This window comes from Athene cunicularia, assembly GCF_003259725.1.
Source record: "Athene cunicularia isolate RWA chromosome 6 unlocalized genomic scaffold, athCun1 chr6_part1, whole genome shotgun sequence".
In the NCBI taxonomy this organism is placed as follows: Eukaryota; Metazoa; Chordata; class Aves; order Strigiformes; family Strigidae; genus Athene; species Athene cunicularia.
The window spans coordinates 3,041,963-3,062,102 of NW_020799105.1; the positions used below are offsets into that span (position 1 = coordinate 3,041,963).

The 20,140-nt window shown below is 39.9% G+C and overlaps 1 protein-coding gene across 2 annotated transcripts; it reads left to right on the top strand.

Annotated features, from left to right (window-relative positions):
• Window positions 1-39: 39 nt before the first annotated feature.
• On the top strand, window positions 40-19,402 carry AP3M1 (adaptor related protein complex 3 subunit mu 1). 2 transcript variants are annotated; one of them, XM_026851155.1, is made up of 9 exons: window positions 40-149; window positions 8,351-8,626; window positions 9,455-9,626; window positions 11,968-12,105; window positions 14,093-14,178; window positions 14,553-14,686; window positions 15,335-15,542; window positions 16,946-17,090; window positions 18,356-18,912. In XM_026851155.1, the coding sequence occupies exons 2-9, from the start codon at window positions 8,354-8,356 to the stop codon at window positions 18,454-18,456; spliced, it is 1,257 nt and encodes a 418-aa protein (XP_026706956.1). In that variant the 5' UTR covers window positions 40-149; window positions 8,351-8,353; the 3' UTR covers window positions 18,457-18,912. The 2 variants fall into 2 exon arrangements, with proteins under 2 accessions (XP_026706956.1, XP_026706955.1); XM_026851154.1 differs by lacking the exon at window positions 40-149 and adding an exon at window positions 7,122-7,144 and having other exon boundaries at window positions 18,356-19,402.
• Window positions 19,403-20,140: the final 738 nt, after the last annotated feature.

The following is a 20,140-nucleotide window of genomic DNA, read 5'->3' on the forward strand; positions in this document are numbered from 1 at the left end:
CTCTGGTGCGTGTGCCGGTACTTGTCAGAGTTGCGGGTGTGTGGGGCCTCGGCGTGAGGTCGGGCGGGGAAGCGGCGGGGCCGGGCCGGGCTGGCTGCTGCTGGGGGTCTGCCCGGGGTGGTGTCCCCGTCCCAGCGGGATCTCCGCAGGTTACTCTCGGAAATGCCAAGCCGTGGTGAGAAGGAGGGGTTATGCACAGGGCGGTCACTTGGTTTAGTTTTTAGGGGAGAAGGCACAGGGTCTGCTGGGGGGGATGTTAAGCTATGTGCAAACCCGGTAGCAGAGCCCCGCCGGGAGGGAGGGGCAGCACCGGTGACACCTCAATCTTTCTTCAGCAGCATTGCTGGTGAACATGGTGGTTCTGGTCATGCTGTACTTGATTAATCAGCAAGGGGGTACCGTGAGTGTAGATTTGCATAATACGCACTGGAAATTCATCCGTTATCATCCACCCCTGTGCACTGCACATCACTTCTGCCCTGTTCAGTACCTAACAGGGTAATTAAGTGGAGGTTGAAACTGTTTTTCTTCTATTTCATTGCTAATCTGCTTTGAAGTAGCAATGCATTTAGCATCTTTTCAGTATGAGGAATGATTGGTACCCATTAGATGTTGATCAAGCTGGAGGAATAGCTTCACCATTAAATGTAGCCACTGTATAAACAACCAGGCAAAAAAATCACACTTGAATAACTAAAATTTCTGTTCGTAGGGAGACTGCAGAATGGGAGAGGAAAACGTATTTTGCAAGAAAAGCACAAGCAAATTACATTATTCATGCAAACAGTAAAATGTTGGAAGCAGTGTTTTACAAAAGAACTGACTATGCCAACCATGAGAATGATTCAGCTGGCAGTTCTGAGCAGATTCTCATTTATTCAGGAAAAAAAACATGAGTGATACTTCACTGCAAATGTCTAGTTTTGTAATTTAGTAAATATTGGGTGCCAACTCAAAACCACAAGCAAACCTCGTTTTGAAAAAAAAAATGGGATGAGCAGATTCTTTCCCATCTGTGTGCATATACTACCTGAAAATTCCTTGCAGGTGTCAAACATTAAGACCACTCCACACCCTCTAGTGCTTAACTTTGCTGTCCTTGTCCAGAAGTGAAATTTGCTGTTGTGCAAAACAGCTGTGCACCAGTAAGTCCCAGTTATTCTTTCAAACAAAGCTCTCCTTACAAGCAGTTCTGCATTAAGAATCTTAGAAACTTCGTCATGAGGATTCATGATAGATAAATTGAAGTCCTTGAGGTAGAGAGGTCTGAACAGCAGGTGATAAGTGGCAGCTGTGCTTCATGGCTGTAATAATGGGAAGAAACCAAATTAAACCTTTTTAAAATCTTAAGTTCCTTCCTGATATTTCCCTTCTATTTCCCCTCAATTTACAGCTTCCTGTATAGCTTTCAAAACTTGGTTAATACACAGAAAATAACTGAAATTTTTTGATGCTTTTTCGACATAATGCATGAGAGACTGCTTTTAACAGGAACTTAAAAGATTCTACAAGAGTGTTCATGAGCCTGATTTTATTCATATAGGGTGGAAGAATTAAAAGAGTGCTGTTAAGGTCTCCTCTCATAGAAGAGAAGGGAGGTAAAAATGGTTATATACTTTCTTTCTACCATGTGTGTTTGGGCTAGTTGTGGCGGGTTAACATTAGTAAGAGCTGCAATTTACAGCAGGGTTCCAGCAATATTTGTTGGTTCTTATCTAGTATTTCAGTAGTGCATGGCTCTTTGGCACTGTGCTTGTCCTTTCTGGAACCTCGAGTGCCTCTTAAAATAGAGCCTGTGAAAAAGAGCGGTATAAAGCTGTTAGCACTGTCACTCCAGCCTATCAGACTTACTGGATTAGTGAACTGGAAGACCACAATGGAAGACAGTTTACCAAAGAACTACTGAGATGAGGCTTTGATATCCTGTGATTGAATCCTGCTGTCTTGGCTGTTCAGAGTTCTCCATGGTTTGCCTGGAATATGACCCTAATTATCAGTCTGTTCCTGAAAATCCTGTTGACAGTAAATGAGTGACAAGATACCTTATTTGTGTCCATTTGGTCCTCACTTATCTATTCAGTACTGCTTTCAGAGAGTGAATTTCTTAAGTGGTCCCTGAGTTGTCCTAAAACATCTAATTCAGATGTAAATTGTGTTAGAAACGTTCCATCTTCATGTAAAAATGTAGGTTTAGCAATGAATTTTTAATTGTGTTTTTTTTCTATGAAACTCTTGCTTTTTCAGCTTTTAGAGTAAAGCTTCCTGTTCTTGCAGGTCCCAAAGGGAACTGCAGTTATTCAGTATCTAATAGTGTTTGATTATTCCGAATCTGACATTGTCCTGTTGACAAGAGATGGAACTATCTTGCCAGCAATTAGAAGATTTATATTGGAACTAAATTGAACAGAGGCACCATGCAAATGTATTATTGGAAAGCTCATCAGTCAGTAGATGAAATGCTGCACAAATATGCAGGCTGTGATTGTTACTGGTAAAAGCATGCAGGAAGTTGGAAATTTTGTTATGGATACCAAACACTGATTTAAGACAACTTGAGAGTATTCTCAAAGGACTACTTCATTTTAAAAACAATTCCAGAAAGTTACTAACAGTGTTTTAAATGAGAGTAAAGATAAGTAAAATAGTAAAAGTAAATAAATGTATGCTGAACATCTGGGAAGCAGTGTTTAATTTTAATACGGATGATCTTGCTGATAAAATATGCATCTGAATAGTTGTACAGACACAAGTGCTTTATGGTGTTGAGTTAGAGTTATGGTGTTAGAGTTACGGTGTTGAGTTAGAGTTGAGTTGGTTATGGAAATTTTGCTTGATTAACAGAGAGGGACACCAGGCAGTTCTTAAGAAGGATTGTAAAAATGTTTTTACCTTAATGTGCGGATACAGATACTTAAGCCATGGGCATCTTGTAAGTAAAAGGATTAATGATACTTGGGCAGCAGCAGTAAGATATGCTAACAATGACAGGAGCCTTACGAAAACCATGAAATTACAGAACATCCACATTTTAGTAAGATCTGAGACTTCTAGGTGTATCAGTTTGAATCACAATTTCTAATGTGTCAGCTTTTCCAGCCAGTTATATGTATGTTCAGAGCTGCCATGTTGGCCGTCTTGAAAATGTCATTCAAGTGTTTAATAGGACTTCTCTTCATTAGGCTTGCTGTTTTAAGAGCTGGTGAATGGGACTGGGGAGCTGGGGAGCAAAGGTTGTCTAGTTTTGCCACATCTGTGGCATATTTGTGACACATTTTGATTTTCTAGGAAAAAGCTAAACTACCGACCAGCTGGTTGTGACAAAAATACTAGCTTTAAAATAGAAATATAACTGCCTATTTTAGCTTATTTGTTTCTCCAGATTAATTTAAGCATTTGATTACTTTCCATTCGCTTGTCAGTAGAAGTTCATTTCCACAAATCCATAACAAAGGCTCAGACCATACATCCATCCCCAGTAATCCTTCCACCTTTCAGAGCAGCTGTGCCAAATACCAGGAACATGGGAGCTGTGGAATACTTTCCCAGTGATAGTCCCAGTTTGAGCTGTTTTCAGTAATTACTACTAGCTCTAAAGGGGCATTATGGAGGTCAGTGATCAATTCCTCACTTCCTGGTTTTCAGAGCTTTGACTGTAACTCGTCTCAGTGTTAAGGAAAAGCAGCTGGTAAGAGTCTTTCTGAATTAATTAAATTTTAGAGTGCTTAATTGTAGCCAAGGACAAGCATGTGCAATCAGTCTTTGTCCCATGCTCGCAGCCTTTTCTTCTTGCCAATGAGCTCCAGTTTTGTCTTATGAGCCTGCTGTGACTTCAGTCCAGATGTTTCTGTGCCAAGAGACTGAAAAAATAGTAATGTTGCAAAATCCAGATTTAGTCAAAAGAAAAAATACAGACTTGGAAACAACGTATTGAAGGCGCCTTAGTTAAAATATTTAGTTCTTCTGTGAGGACTTCAAATTCTGGTAGGATGGAAATGACTGCAAAGAATCACATTTTGCGTGTCAGAGCAGGGGTGGGAAATCTGAGAAGCAGCAGCAAAGTCTCTGCTGGACTGCTTGTTGTTACAGAGCCTGTCAGATGCCTTTCAGTCAGGCAGTAGTATGGAAGGCTGTCAGCCCACTGAAAATGAGCTTGGATGGCTTGCTCTGGACAAAAGATGCAAATAATAATCCACGTACATCTTCAGTCTAAAGCAGAAGAGATGAGAGGCATGTCCTTTTGAAATAGTCCTAGAAGCACACCTTCAGTATTTTACATCAAGTGGTTCTATGCTGCCATCTCAAAGTGGTGTATGTGAATGGTTCTGCACAGATACTCCGACGAGTCTTAAATTTTGGTGGTGTGCTTTTGCTACTGTTTTTTTAAACTTACAAACTTTGAATCAAGACCTTTACCCTCAAAGTGCTGCAGCTCTTAAACATGCTTTGCTGTTTGGCCACAAGTATTAACTTGACTTGTTGGTGTGAGGAATCTTGCTGTTACTAGATGGATTTCTTATGTTCAGCATTTTTTTAATCTTCTTTTCTTTGCCTATCTAATGTTCTGGTGAGATAGAAGAAGGTAGGGTACTAAGAAGTTAATTTGGGAATGTCTACATTTCTGAAATGGAATCTGGCACTCAAAAATAGAGTAGCAGGGAGATCTTCAGTATTGGGAGCACTGTAAGCAATTTTTTTTTAAATAATAGCTTACATAAGGTATTTTTGTATTAGTACCAGTTGTAAGGTATCTAATGTGAAATCCATCTTTAATTGGCTGATGCCAATTGCTTGACAGTGTGTCGGATAAATCAAATTACTTAGTCTTGTATATAGCAGACTTATGTCCCCACTGCTATAAGGGCTTCTTTATTATGGTCAGTGCTGGGAAGTGTACAAACTGAGCTGCATGTTGACTGATAGGGCAGGGCTCCTGCCGTGTGTCTGCCTGCTCTGTACTTAGGCTGCAAGGAGAGAGGTTCAATTTTCCAGTGCTTCAAATTAGCAGATTAGTGTACTGCTAAAACTTGTGAAGGAGTAAAGGAATATTTGAGGGGTTTTAAAGGAAACTTTTACTCTAGAAGCAGAACAATTGTGTATCATGGGAAATCCTGTAATTCCTATCTTCCTACCCAGATCACAGGGTAGGCAGTTAGGTGGAATTTTACGGCTCAGTTTCCACAGATACTGTAAAGCTGTGATCTGCCAAGCATGATCAGTTTGCTACTCCAGTTCAGCACAAGGCCACACAAACACTTGAAATGAACACAGTCAGTACCCGGGCAGCTTGGGACAGATGAGTAAATAGGGGCAGTGGTCCAGTGCTACAGCTCTTTCTGGCTACCCATGCCCTCCCTCGATTGTGTATCAAGTCATGGTCTAATACCCTAAGTGGAACTTAGGGCAAAAGAAGAGGCCCTGCTAACACAGCCATTTCGTGCACCAGGAGCTTGCTGTGGGCACAGTAGAATGAAGCGGCTGTGTTAAGGTAGCAATTATGTTGACCTGCTGCGTGGTTGTGCTTGTGAAAAGTATATCGTGACAAATGCAGTCACTTCTGATCAATAGAATCTGTATGAGGATTAACGGCAGGACAACTGTTAGGGCTTAAAAACAGTCACACGTATCTGATATACTTTGTGAGAGTATCGTCCGAAGCTGCCTGCAGGCCAGCATGGCTTCCCCACAGTGGGCTGTAGATCAAGTCCTCTAGAAATGGAGTCTTACTGGTGCTGCTTGTATGGAAACTCTATGCAGCTTTGTATGCACTTACTAGGAATTGGGTCTTGTATTTGTTAACAGATATGCTATTGTATCCATATTAAAATGTACAGAGAACTATTCTAAGCTTTATAGCTGATCACCTTCATATGTTAGGGCTGCCTTGGTGTGGAACAATACTGATATTCAGTAGTTGATTATACTTGCCACCATTGTGTGACTATCCAGGAGATTTTGGAGGGTTTTAATGTTCAGCACTAGCTAAATTCAGAACATGTTTAGTTGAACTGGATTAAAGCAGTTGTGTCAAGGCTTCTTTATAAAAATGTGGTGCTTACAGTATTAAAATTGTCTGTTTTTTTAACAAACTAAATTAGAGATTAATGGGCTGGGAGCGATACAGTAGAAACATGCAATAATGCTTTGTGTCTTTGTTTTCTTTCCCACTCTTAAGCAAATTGGCAATCACAGTTCCCAAAAGAACTTCCTCTTACATACCATACTGGCTTAGTTGGATATTTCTGTTCACATTATTGGTCTTTTTGTGTCTACCACCAAGACAGTGTGCTCTTAGCCAGAGGTACCTAAGACCTGGCAGGGTCCCAGTGAAGATGAGCACATTGCTGTCATGCATATGAAGGAACAGCTGGAGTTTAGAATTTGAAAAGCTGAATCTTGGCTCCCTTCTCACATCTTCTGAATTTGGTGGAGGGAAATAGCATGCTAACTACCTTCTTTAGTAGTCCTTTTTCACTTCTCTGGTGAGCTTTGGAAGACATACTTTTTGTTTTGTCAAGATCTGTAGGGCCAGACCATTTATTTTTCAGTGTTACAAGTATGTTGGGAAGTCAGCCTAAGTACTCTAGGCAGTTTAGATTCAGACACAGCAAGAAGAGCTCACTCTGGATGGGGCTAAGTGCTTATTCCAGTGTTTTGGAATGAGGCTTAATCATACAGTGTTTGGACTCCTTAAAATCTTGGGGGGGGGCTGGGCCATTTACGTCTAGATGCTTCTGTGCCGTCTTCATATTTGTGTGGCAGAGTTAACATTAGTAAAGGACCAAATTTTACCTGCATTTTATGGCATGATCCTGGCCAAATATCCCAAGATTAATGAAAAAAAAAACTATGATAGGTTTTTGCTAGATGTGTTTGGCTTCTCTTGGGTATGCAGAGTTGACAGTGGTCTTCCTGTTTCAAGGTGTGGATGCCCGGTAACTCTTTGGCCTCTTTCCAATCATGTGTGAATTCCTCCAAAAGCTAAATAAACTTCAGTTCAGGACACCTCCATTGCCATCATCTGCCTATTTCCACCACCTCCTTTGCGTCAGCTGTAGCACTCTGGCAATATTGCATCAGGAAGCTAATCTGACCAGAAACTCTTTCTTCTGGGACAGTTTATGGCTGGACCAGTTTCCTAATGTAGGTAACTGCAGAGCCACAAACCTGCTCAAATGGTTTTTTACCTGGAAGGCAAAAGGGATAAATAGCCAGTGGCAGGGCTAGCTTCTTCAATAACAGAATTGAGTTTATGCAGGATGTAAGTACCAGGTTAACTTCACCTTGAGGAGCTGGTGCTTGGATTACAACTTGTTTGTTTTGTTTTCTAAGCCTAAGTTTAAACTTGGACCTTATTTTTGTCAGAGGATGGTTATGCTGCAGGTCACCCAAAGCATTACATCTGTCTTATGTAAAGGCTGAAGAGCTAAAGAAGTCTGATAGCATTTGTCTCTTCTGTAGATGTGGAGAAAATAGTTTATTCACTTCATTTGAATCAACAACTTAGTTCACTTACTACCTTGTTGAAAGTTGAGAAATAGACTGGGAATTAGTTTCTTAAAAAGGCAGATAAGCTTCTTGTCACATGAATAACATGAAGGATCAGTGGCTGAGGCATGTTATTTGTAAATCTTTGATGATATAAGAAAAAACAGTTACATTCCTTATCTGCATTTCATACTCCCCTTTTTCATGAGTAAGTTTTTAAGCGTAAAACATTTTATGTAAACATATGTCATGTGTCAAGCATATTTGAGGCAATTTTCCTCATTAAATCAGATTTAAACTTCTAGTTTTGTGTACATTTAATGAATTCCAACCCTTTAGCCAAGTGCAGCTTGACATAAAACATAAGTAAAAGACTAATCACCAGCAAATTTTCTAGTTTAGTGGCTGGAATCTGATAAGCTAAAGATCTGCATCTTTAAGACTGCAATTCTTAGTTATGTGTAAATGTTACCCAAACTCCTCTGACATAGGAAATTCTATGTATAAGTTATCCTTACATGTTGCCAAACATGTTTAAGTAAGTGTCACCTCATGAGAGTCAGCTTTTTCTTTTAAAATCAATTACAAATACCAGATGGGGTGACAGTGGAAATGAAGGGTGCTAGCTTCTTGCTTACATTGTGATATATGTTAGTGACTTAATCCACTGTGAAATATTTTGTGGTGGAACATTCCTCTAAGTAAAGAAAATGCAATTTAAAGAAAAGCAGCAAAGCCAGTCTTAAACTTTCAGTGCATGTTCATAAAGAATAACTGTTTTAAGAAAGGGAATCTGGGAGAAGAAATAATGTCAATCCTCATGTCCTTTTGTTTATTTTAACTTATTTGAATGTGTTTCCAACAGAAAATGATCCACAGCCTGTTTCTTATAAACTGTTCTGGTGATATATTCTTGGAGAAGCACTGGAAGAGCGTTGTGAGCCAATCTGTGTGTGATTATTTCTTTGAAGCTCAGGAAAAAGCAATCGATGTTGAGAATGTGCCTCCTGTCATCTCAACACCACATCACTACCTCATCAGCATCTATCGGGATAAAATCTTCTTTGTGTCTGTCATACAGACAGAAGTGCCACCACTCTTTGTAATTGAATTTCTGCACCGAGTAGCAGATACTTTCCAGGTCTGTCACCATCAAATAATTTTAACATAGAAATAATTCCAAGGGAATTTTTGTATAAACTTCTTTTAAAGAAAGGTAATAAACACTTCTGTCAGTGACTTTCCCCTTTGCAATTTTCAGCTCAAGCAATGTTTTATAGAGTACAAAGGAAAATAAGGTATATTTTGTATATTCATTTGTAGTTACCAGTGCACGTGCACTAAAACCCAAGTCCCAGTTTGTAAATGCTTTATTTTTTCTGTTATCTTTTGTACTGTTCGTGTTATATAGATGAAAAGAAGGAGCTTGCAGTCATGAAGTGCTCTGTAGGGAGGAAAGAGCTGCAAAGCTTGAATCAGTTTTCAACCTATTTCACAAATAGAGTAAATAAAGGAACCTCTGTGAAGACTGAGCATTGCCAAAAGATAGTCTCCTTATTTTACAGCAGTCTTCTAACTGAAATTGTGTTGATGTTCACAAGTGGGAGAACCTTTAGGATATATAATACTAGTAAATCAGATTACATTAATTTCACTGTTCATTCTGTATTTCTAACTATATTATAAATTTAACATACGATGCCATCATGTCACTAAAATTAAAAATATAGATATATTATTATATTTATTTTTTTATATTTTATTAAAATTAAACCAGATTACATTAATTTCACTGTTCATTCTGTCTTTATTTCTAATTAGATTATAAATTTAACATATGATGCCATCATGTCATGAAAATTCCTTGATATATTGGAGGGTTTCTGTAAGAAAAAAATGCTTTGCAGAATTTTGTTTGCATTTTAGCAGGAATAAAAATCCTCTCCTTTGTAATCTCTAATTTGTTTAGGATTACTTTGGCGAATGTTCTGAGACGGCAATTAAGGACAATGTAGTAATTGTGTATGAGCTTCTAGAAGAAATGTTAGACAATGGCTTTCCACTGGCAACAGAATCTAACATACTGAAGGAGCTCATCAAGCCTCCTACAATTTTGCGCTCCGTTGTCAACTCCATCACAGGTATGAAAAATAATTTTCAGCGGTGACTGGCTGCTTAAAAACAAAGCCCCATTGTGCCTCAGAGTGAAAAAATAATATCTTACTGGTATGAATCTGTAAGGTGAGGCCACTGTCCAACTACTTCTCAGAATTAAGAGCTGAATAAAAGCAGTTTCCTTCTTATTTGCAGTTCATGCCTGGCCCCTTTGATATCCCCAGTGGCAGGACCACAGCTGCTGAAATCCCTCAGGAATTGCAGTTCCCAGCACAAACAGCACATACTGTAGGCAGGTGCTCTGGGATAGGTACAGAGCTAGCCCCAAGCGTTGAATAACAGAGGGGCATCGGAGAAGGTTATACGTTTTGTAAGAATGATTATAGAGAGTTATATAACAGGTATCTAATAAATCTTTCTGGCTGGGAAGAGATAGCATGAAGGGAAGCAAGTAGCCTGTCCTCAGCCTCCTCCCTAGCTCCACCACCATCAGCATCCATCAAGTTTGGAGCTGGTTTTAGGCAGTTGTAAATGGGTATGTCTGGCACTGACAGAGCCAAATGTCTGTCAGCTGAGCTGGTGGAATCTGCTTGTCTGCCAAGTGGGTGCAAGGGAGGTACGCCGTGAGGTGTCACATGGGGACAGAGATATGCGAGATGTTTGCCTGCACATTGTGTTAGTGAAAGGTAGTAGGTGGACTGCAGGGCCAAGCAGAGGTAGTGCTCGGACAAGCTGGTCTTTGAGTTAGCACACTTTAATCTTTGAGTATAAATCTCATCGGTTTGAATTTCTGGTTTTTGGTCTTTGGTTGTTTGGGGTTTTTTAAATATGGTTTTAGATTATAGTATTTATGAAAAATATCAATGACGTTAATGGACTAGATGCACCACTGTAAGGGGAATTAAGACTCCTGAAGCCAAGGGTTGCAGCATCAAATATTCTTGTTTCATCTAAAGCCTTAATAGAATTCCCTAGGAGGGTAAAGTGCCTGCCCAGGGCAACCTGCATTTTGTCACTCAACAGCTCAGCATGAACGGGTGGCAGACAGCAGCCAGCCAGAGAGCTCTCCCACCTACCTGTCTGGCAGCCCAGACTGTGTAGCGCAGCTGCATCCTGGAAGGCTGCTGAGGGACATGAGGCACAGACACAGCAACTGCTCCCCTTCATGATGCAGTGGGAAGGAGGAAATGGTTGCAAATCCTCCCCCATGTGGTATAGCACCAGCGTCAACTTTAGGGAGGGGTTTTCCTGTGTGGATTATTTCACTAGCTGAGAAGAATGGAAAACTCTATTTTCTGCCTGCTAGGAGAGGGCCTACCTAGCAGGTTGTGTAGAAAAGAGAAATGGTGGCTACCACCCTGTCAGTGAAGCTGTCTGACACGGCCGGACACGCTGCCATATTCGTTGTGCTAAAGCACACAAGCAAGCATGAGCTGTGGCCCTGTCCTGAGACCTCCTTCTAGCAGAGGAAGTTACTTCCACTATACTGGAATTTCAAGATCAGTCATCTAAGCCCCAGAAGTGTTAAGTTTGGTTTTGTTTTTTTTTTTCCTTTTTAAAGAGTCATCAGTTTACTTTATAACTGGGTAGCTCAGGAAGCCCTTTTCTAACACTGGATGGTAATAAGAACCAGGAGCCAAGGGTGACAGCAAGGCAGGCAGGAGCAGTGGCATCACTGTTAAGGAGCCCAGAAATTGAGCCAACAGGTCAGGATCAGGATTGGGATCAGATGATAACGGGGGTCGTCTACAGCTCAGTGATTGCCTGGAAAGTCCATCATGATGAGAAAGGTCAAGCCAGAAAGTCAAGTCCATGGGCCAGGGTCTGGATCAGTTTGGGACATGATCAGGTGTGAACGTGGCTGTCATGTTGCTGCAGGGTAGTTTGTGTGGGTACCCAGAGTGAGAGCCTCAGCTGAACAACAGCTCCCAAGCGAAGGGGGTGGGAGCCCTCCCTAAGGCTTCTTCCAGGTCTTTCTTCATAAGAACTGTCATCAGTAAATCAGCCCTGAAGACAGCCAGCTAAAACTCTTAGGAGAAGGGGGAGGTGTGCTTAAGGCCCTCACAAGGAGCTGTAATGTCTTGAATTGTAGTGATTAAATCTTTCACAGGATCTAGCCCCACATGTACACGCACTCAGACCTCCTGCTAACTTCACCCTTTTATTTTTTGTGCAAAATAGTCTGAAAACCATTAAGTCTGAACACATACTTAAAGTGTATTCACATCACCGAATGAATGAAATTTTTGCGGTCCAGCTTCTATTTTGCATTTATTGGGGGCAAATCTTGCTTTTTTTCTTAATTTTGGCAGTTGAAACATTCCTCTTGTGATTAATTACTGATTTTGACTTCTTTTCATTTTTAAGGCAGTAGTAATGTGGGTGACACACTTCCCACCGGACAGTTGTCTAACATTCCTTGGCGCAGAGCAGGCGTAAAATACACAAACAATGAAGCCTATTTTGATGTTGTTGAAGAAATTGATGCAATTATAGACAAATCAGGTAAGATGCCTTGTAAACTCATTTTTGTTCCTTGCACGTTTACATTTAGCTGCTGATGTTTAGAGAGAATACAGTCCAACCACGTCTGTGTTTTATGTACATAAATCTATATCTTTAAATAAAAATATACCATTTAAAATCATGTGCCCAAGTGTATTTCTTCAGTTCATCTTAAAATAGCAACATGCTCTGGGCTATTTCAAGAACATCCACAAGAAATATTCTGTACTTTGATGTTTTCTGTTTGTATATTGATTGCCTCTTAAGAGATATAAATGGAAAAAAATAGTTGAAGTCTTAAATGTGATGAAAAAATTATCTTTCATTTTTCCTGCCAACAGTTTACTGTAGTCCTTGCAGGCCCTCAAATGAGCAAGACAAAAGCTTTCATTAGCTTTCTTCTGATAGCAAGACAAAACTTGGTGGAAAATAGCTACACAGTATTGTTTTCCTTATATAGAAACTGATAAAGCCAGATACTATGAAGTGTAATAATACTCATTTCTTTTCTGTAAATGAAACATGGTATCTTTAAATACAAACATCTTTAATCTGAGATTTAACTTTGAGGAGGAATCTGATAACTTCTATGTAAATGTTGTCAGTGCCAAGAAGTAGAAGAAAGTGATCCATAAAGAAAACTGCTAAGCTGTGAGCAGGAGCCTGATGGTTTGGTCATTATTGGGGCCATCAGTTAAGCTTAAGGCTGCAAGACACCATTTTGTGGTGGTATGGGGCAGGGAGCAAATCTCTGATTTCTTCATTCAGTGCTGCTGTTGTAGCAGTAGTCAATGTTGGTTTGGTTCCATACACCAACTCGACAAGTGCTTTGGCCACAGTTATTACTGGATAGTCATAAATAGCTATTGTGCAGCTCTTACTCTCATGGACTTAAATTAAAAGAAGATGGCAATCACACTCAGAACACCCTGACAGCTGTGTTCAGGCTCCTAGCTCAGTAGGATTCCCCAGAGTAGTATTAGTGCTTAGTCTGAGGAGTTTTAATCAAGACCATGTTTGTATTTGTGTATGTATTTCAAGTTCAATCAGTGTCCACTGAGTGTTTAAATTTTCTACTGAGGACCCACAGCAGCCGTCATGGCTACTCTTTTCTGCTCCGATCACCTGGGGACTAGCAATGCAAGAATCTTTCTTCCTAATCTTCACTAGGACTAAGAAGTACATAAGGTTGCTCCCCTACAATAAGGATATCTTGTTTCATAGGGATATGATTAACTGCTTTCATCTGAAACAAGATCCCTTCTTCTCAGAAAAAGTATTAGCCCACAGTTTCTCCTTCCCCTTGACTAGACCAGCAACAGTTTCTACATATCTTCTAAAATAACCTTTGCTTGTAGGGCTAATTAGTCCAGACTCCTGCTCATGCCTTTCCATCCTTATAAGGCATTTAAGGAAACGAACCTTTCCTGGGTAAGATGCTTTGTATTCTTGCTTTAGGGTTGGGGTTTGGGTTTTTTTTGCTACAGGTTTATTTCACATCAAGATGAATATGTAATCCCACTGTTAAAAAAGCCATGCTTGTGAAAGCCAAGGCTATCTGGAGCTTTGTAGCACAAACTTACTGTGTTTTGATGATGACTGTTTCAATGTGGTTCAACTTCCCTGCACCACTACACAACTTGCTAGTTTTCTGGAGACAGGGATGAAAGGAAGATTCAGAGCTTGCATATTCTGAAATTTTTATTTGCTCATTGCTGGCAACCAGTTCAAGCATGCCCAGTACAAGTCCTCTGTAACAGCTGGCACAAGTATAATTAGCTGATTTGGGACAAGCTGTTTGCTCTGGCTCATGTATTTCAGCAAGCTGCCCAGGCCTCAGGTAACTGGAATGACCTTTCCTCTCTGTGCTTGGCATGTTCTTGAGTGTTGTGCAAATGTCATCTGTGCCCTCTAGCTGTACTTCACATTTGTTAGGCCCTCGATAATAATGTTAAGTCAAGTCAAATGTCTTTTTTTTTCCCCACAGGTTCCACAGTCTTTGCAGAAATCCAAGGTGTTATAGATTCATGTATTAAGCTCTCAGGAATGCCAGATCTTTCTCTTTCATTCATGGTAAATTTAGCATATAATTGGGAATTTTAATTGCTCGGGATTTATTTTTCTTAAAGACGAGAGTTAGATAATTTAAAGAGTGCAATCACTACTTCATGTGTTACACATATAATAAATAACAAGTTTTGCATTGTATTGTAAAAGCTGCTGCATTGCTCAGTGGTTGGAATGGCTTTTGTCTGTACATAAAAATACATTTACAGGAACTGCTATGCCAGATCAGACCAGAAATCCATTTAGCTCAGTAATGTCTCAGATAATGGCTAGGAATGATACTTAAGACTCTAAGAATTGGGAATTATGTAAAGTTCAGTAGCTCATTCAAACTGCTGATACTTGTTGAGATTTTACTTACCACTTTGCCACTATTACAGAACCCACGGCTGCTGGATGATGTCAGCTTCCATCCATGTATTCGGTTCAAACGCTGGGAGTCTGAGAGAGTCCTTTCATTTATTCCTCCTGATGGGAATTTCAGATTGATCTCATACCGTGTCAGTTCACAGAAGTATGTTTCCATTTAGACATGCTGGTTTTTCAGATATACCATCTACTGCTGTCTAACTGAGTAACTGCAGATTTCTCCTTGCTGGGGTGGGAAATCGGCATTGTTGCTAAAATGCATGTTCTCAGGTTTGTCTCATCTGTTGTTCTGTCCCCACTAAGACAAGAAAACAGTTTTTCAGTGAGCTGCTGGTAGTCAGCAATCACTTTTTCAGTGGGATAAATCACACATGATGCAGGGATGTTCATTCCGGTAATCACTGCTGCTAGATACTTTGTGGCTAAGCCTCTGTACACATAGAGGACTCTCTTCATAAAAAGAATAAAGAGAAAGTATCTCAACTGCAGATACTTGCAGACTAAGACTGATTTGACAGGTGGCTGTTCTCAGAATTGGCTTAGTGAGATAACTTTTAAAAAAATAGATAGAGGGAAAGAGATTAGGACAAGTGATTTGGAAAAAAATATTTTTTTCCTGTGATTCTCTGCTAATAAAATCACTTCAGCAATGATAGTGAAGAGCTGAGTATCAAATTTCACTTTTGAAACAAACTGGTTCTAACTTGAATACCTGCCAGAAACACAAGGACTATTCATGAGAAAGAGCAGAGAAGTAGCCAGGCTGCATTCAGCTACTGTCTTCTCTTTTCAGCTTGGTGGCAATTCCTGTATACGTGAAACACATGATCAGTTTTAAGGAAAATAGTTCTTCAGGAAGATTTGATGTTACCATTGGTCCAAAACAGAATATGGGGAAAACAGTAGAAGGAGTTGTCATGACAGTTCACATGCCAAAGGCCGTACTTAATATGAACCTCACTGCTACACAAGGCAGCTATACGTTTGACCCAGTTACTAAAGTAAGTCGTAAATTTTAATTTATTTAAATATCTAAGATGACATTAGAATGTCATACATATTGCAGAGCACTGCAGCAGTGTTCCACACTTAGTAGAATACTCCTTCAGCGTACATTTATGAATTAAAATCTCTTTAAAATTTACTTTTTCAAAATTAGATGTACGCCAGTTGTGATTTCTGATTTTACCAGTCTCCTTTCTCTTCCCTTTCCCACTCCCCTTCCTTCGTCTTTTTTCCCCTGCTCCTGCACCCACCTAATGTTTTTCTTTAGTGGATGCCACAGTATTTTGCTGGTGGTTTCAGCTATGGTATATTTTGCAATCTATGTTCCTTAAAGCATACTTATCTGGAGAAAAGGCAGTAGACTCGAAAACAGGTAGCCAGAAAGATGGGGAGGAGGAGATGAGAAAAAAAAACACCTCTTCCAAAAGATCTTAAGACACACAGGAGGGAAAACAAAGGGTCTGAAAAACTCTATCTTGGGAGTCCTGCTTTTTTGCCTTTGAGCTGGGGTTTAAGACCTAAACTTCGTAAAGCTCCTGAAGCTTTTTAGTACCCAGGAACTATTTCACTGAAATGCAGTCTGAGCCAGACCTTTCTGCTGGCTCTGACACCCTGCTCTGAACTTTCCACTGCCCTTGGAATATCTCAGTCAACAGCTGATTTGAATTGTAAGTAAAAGCTCTCCAAGTAACATTTTGTTTCAAAAAGAAGAGACCTTGATCTTTTAAAAGAGAAAACACCACCAAAACCTCTTGAAGTCTCCTTTCCTTTCTGCAGAAATAAATTATACTGTGTTTTAATCAAGTGCTGGGATAACTAGGTGGATTGTAACTGCAAAAGTGTGTAGAAGTAGTGAGAACTGAGGTTTTTCTGCATTTATCAACAATTCTCAGTTTATGATAAGAACAAAAAAGCCCCTCTTTTGGGTTAGTAAAAGGTCAACTTGATTTTGTGTGTCTTCTATAAAGTGTAAGAATCAATGGGAAACAAGTGACCCTTAGAAAAGTTACTGTAGCTTAAACATCTTTTGCCAAGTGCCTTGCTCCTGTCCTTCTCATTCTTGTGTTTAAATTCCTAAGACGTTTGTGCTGGTTACTCTTCGTGCTTCGTGGATCTAGACAACGCAGTCTAACAGGAACCATTAATAAGGGAACAAAATGCATTAAGTGCACAGACCAACTAAAGAATGCTGACAGGGCAAAATAAATGCTGGGAAAGAAAATACACCATACCTGCAGGAGCCCTAACCATGCCATCTCCCAGTCAGTGGGATAATTCTCAGGGCTACCAGGCTACTTTCTGTACCCAGCCTGCAAACGAAAAGCCTGACACGAACTTGGTCTCACAGGTTGTTTCCTAGAAAGCTACTGCTACTATTTACTCTCTCTTTCCTGACAAGGTGTTAACATGGGATGTTGGCAAAATTACCCCTCAGAAGCTACCAAACCTGAAGGGCATAGTGAACCTGCAGTCTGGAGCCCCCAAGCCAGAGGAGAATCCAAGTTTAAATATCCAGTTTAAGATACAGCAGCTTGCAATTTCAGGTGAGTGGGTGGGTGTTATGTGGAATTGGTACTGACGGGATGAGTAGCAGTAGGAAATGAAGTGGGAAACTTAATCTTTTAATTAGAGATGCTGATCTGAAATCAGCTTGGTCCAAAACAGTAAAGTCTGGTTTACCCAAACCTGATAGTTATCCTTGCTGGAAGACTCCCTTGCTGGGAATTGTGAATTCCCAATTGTTTTGCTCAAGAAAGACTGAGAAGTGTACAAAAGAATTTTTCTTTGTTGACTTGTGTGTTAAACATGCAAATTTATCTTTTGAGTGAAGAGTGATGGATGATGATTTAGCCTGCTACCCTTGACTTGCTTTAGCCCTTTCTAGTGGTCAACAAACTCCATTAATTTTAAAGAATGCCCTCCTTACTCTTTCCTTCTGGAGCTGGTTAGATTTTCATCTTCAAAACAATCTGCAAGTAAAATCAGAATGAAGTCTATAGGGTAAGTGCAAAAGTAAACTTAAAGCAAACAAGGCCTCAGTCTGCAAACACTTAAATCATGCAAGTTGTCCATGTATGTGTACAGTGCTTCTGCAAGCAATCTTTGCAGGATTAAGGCCCTAATAGAGCAAAGGCTCAAATTTGGAAAGAAGTAGGATGACTGACGGCAGTAGATGAGAACTGGTGGTAGTACCTCTCTAGGTAGGTGCAAGGCTATGGTCCTTTTGCTTCCTAGGCTACTTCACTAAGTAATGGCTAATCGTTGCATAAGAACAGAATCCTGCAGTTTCCTGTTAAACTTGCAACCCAATAGTTTAAATCTAGCAAAACATAGTGAATCCAGTGGCTGGATGCCAGAGGTAATGGACCTGTGAGAAAGCAGGGGACAACCTGAAACTTCTAAGTAATTAATAGCTACTGGCATGCCTCTGTTAACAGTGGAAGGATTGCTGGTCCTTGCAATTATGATTGAGAGTGAAAAGAATTCTAAAACTTGTCCTTTGCTTCATCTACATTATTGGAAGCAAGTGCAGTGTACAGAAGCTGTGGAAGATACTAATTTGTTCAGTACTTCATCTCTTGAAAGGAGGATGTTGGCTCACTGAGAACAGAAAAAAAAGTTGTTGCCCTGCCAGGGCAGCTACGATTAGATGACAAGAATGGTCTCTCCTGTTGTTTCAAACCAGATGAACTTGTGAAAGGAAGGAAAGTTACCTTCCTGATCTTAACATGCTTCAAGAACGCAGGACTTTTACTGACACGATTTCTAGCATTCTACTCAACTTTCTACTTGTTTTTATCTTTTTCAGGGCTGAAAGTGAATCGCCTGGATATGTATGGAGAAAAATACAAGCCTTTCAAAGGTGTTAAATATATTACAAAAGCAGGAAAATTCCAAGTCAGGACATGAGAAGATGCTCTACTTCCAAGAAGAAAATCCCCTTAAAAAAACTTGACTGCTTAGTGACTTAGGTTGCTATTAATTAGGTGCCAATTAATAGACACTGATTAGTTTGGAATCAAAGCATTTGTGCACAGCAGCTCTTAAAATTGAAGCATAGCTTAGTTTTTTCTTAATATGGCTTTAAAATAAGGTACTTTTTTTCTAATACACCTTCACTCTTTTTTTACTGAATTGTTGTGCTGGTGAATAGTTTGATATAGGTGATCCACAAAATGTTGCAAACACTACACTGCCAGTCAGATACCAAAGCCCAGAGGCCAAGCACATTGTGAAGGCCAGACAGGCCACTGGAGAAGTCTTGTGGCAGCACATTTTGCTGCTTCAGCTGCCTGCAAAGAAAGCTCAGCTATTCTTACAGCCAGCTGCAAGCTGGCATTCCACAAAGCATCTTGTAATCCCCTCAGAAATAGAGAGTAGCAGTGAGAGGGGCAGGGGTCTCACAGGGGCCTGGGCCATAGCAAGTGTCACTCCTGAGAAAGAGCTTCTGATGGAAAAAAAAAAAAAAATCTTGTTGTTTACAAGAAACCGCCTTTCTTAAGAAGCATTTGCCTTAATCAGCTTTCATTTGTGCCATCTACAGATTGGCTGATAAAAATAACATTCTGCATTAAATCTGGGAGGTGATTGTTGCTTCAGTAATCCACTTTCTTTCCATTATATCTCATCATCGCCATCATTTTTTTTAAGAATACAGTTGCAGAGAGTAAGATCTATTTTTTATGTGAAGCCTTTGCTTTGATTTAGATGTTCCACTTGTTCAAAGTGGATGCCACCAGATTTTTTGCCATGTGTACGTTGGAGCGTAGCTTTTTAGATAGCACAATTGAAGTGTCAAGTGTATTTAATGGTTGTGTGCTTTAATGTTATGAAATAAAGGGAACTCTACTGCAAATACATCTTCTCCTGTGAAATGTTCACGCTGTTGTAAACTGTTCATGCTGCTTTTCAACAGGAGACATCTGCTATACAATTAAATGTTGACTATTTGCTACATCTTTACTGAACTTTAACCCTGTGCAGCTATACAAAGTTTAGAAAGGGCATTTAGGAGCATGGCAGATAAACTCCCTTTCATATTTTTTATTTCTAAATGGAGGACAATTAATGTTTAGATTATGACATTGCAAAGACAGAACAGTAATTATGTAAAGCTGACTAAACTTCCTTATATACCAGCATAAGCTTGTTATCTCTGTAAACCAGTGTGTGCTCCACAGTACCTGTCAGGTGTCAAACCATACACTTGGTCTGTACATCGCAGGCTGAGAAACACAAGTTCAGAATTAAGGAAGGGTGGGATACTGGAGAATCTTTATTTCCTTAACCTGTTTGGCTTACAGATTGATGACTAGGTGCTAACTTTGCTTCAGGTAAAGAATATAAACTGAAGTCAATCAGTAGACAAAATTTCAAGTACTGGAACAAAAAATGATCCCATCTGAAAAAAGGGGAAACCCATCTGAACACTGGCAGTAAGCCACTTAGGAAATGAGCATATATTCTCTATTGGTAATTTTAGTAGTGTCACTAGGGTAAAACTTGCCCACAGACAACCATTGTGTATTTCTGAAATTACAGCAGATTAGTGTAAATAAAACAACACTTCTGAGAACCAGCACCTGTAAGCAAG

Coding starts and splice junctions, on each gene's coding strand:
- AP3M1 (XM_026851155.1), top strand. CDS start 8,354: ATGATCCACAGCCTGTTTCTTATAAACTGTTCTGGTGATATATTCTTG. Junction 14,179..14,552: donor ATCTTTCTCTTTCATTCATG/GTAAATTTAGCA, acceptor CCACTATTACAG/AACCCACGGCTGCTGGATGA. Junction 17,091..18,355: donor ACAGCAGCTTGCAATTTCAG/GTGAGTGGGTGG, acceptor TATCTTTTTCAG/GGCTGAAAGTGAATCGCCTG.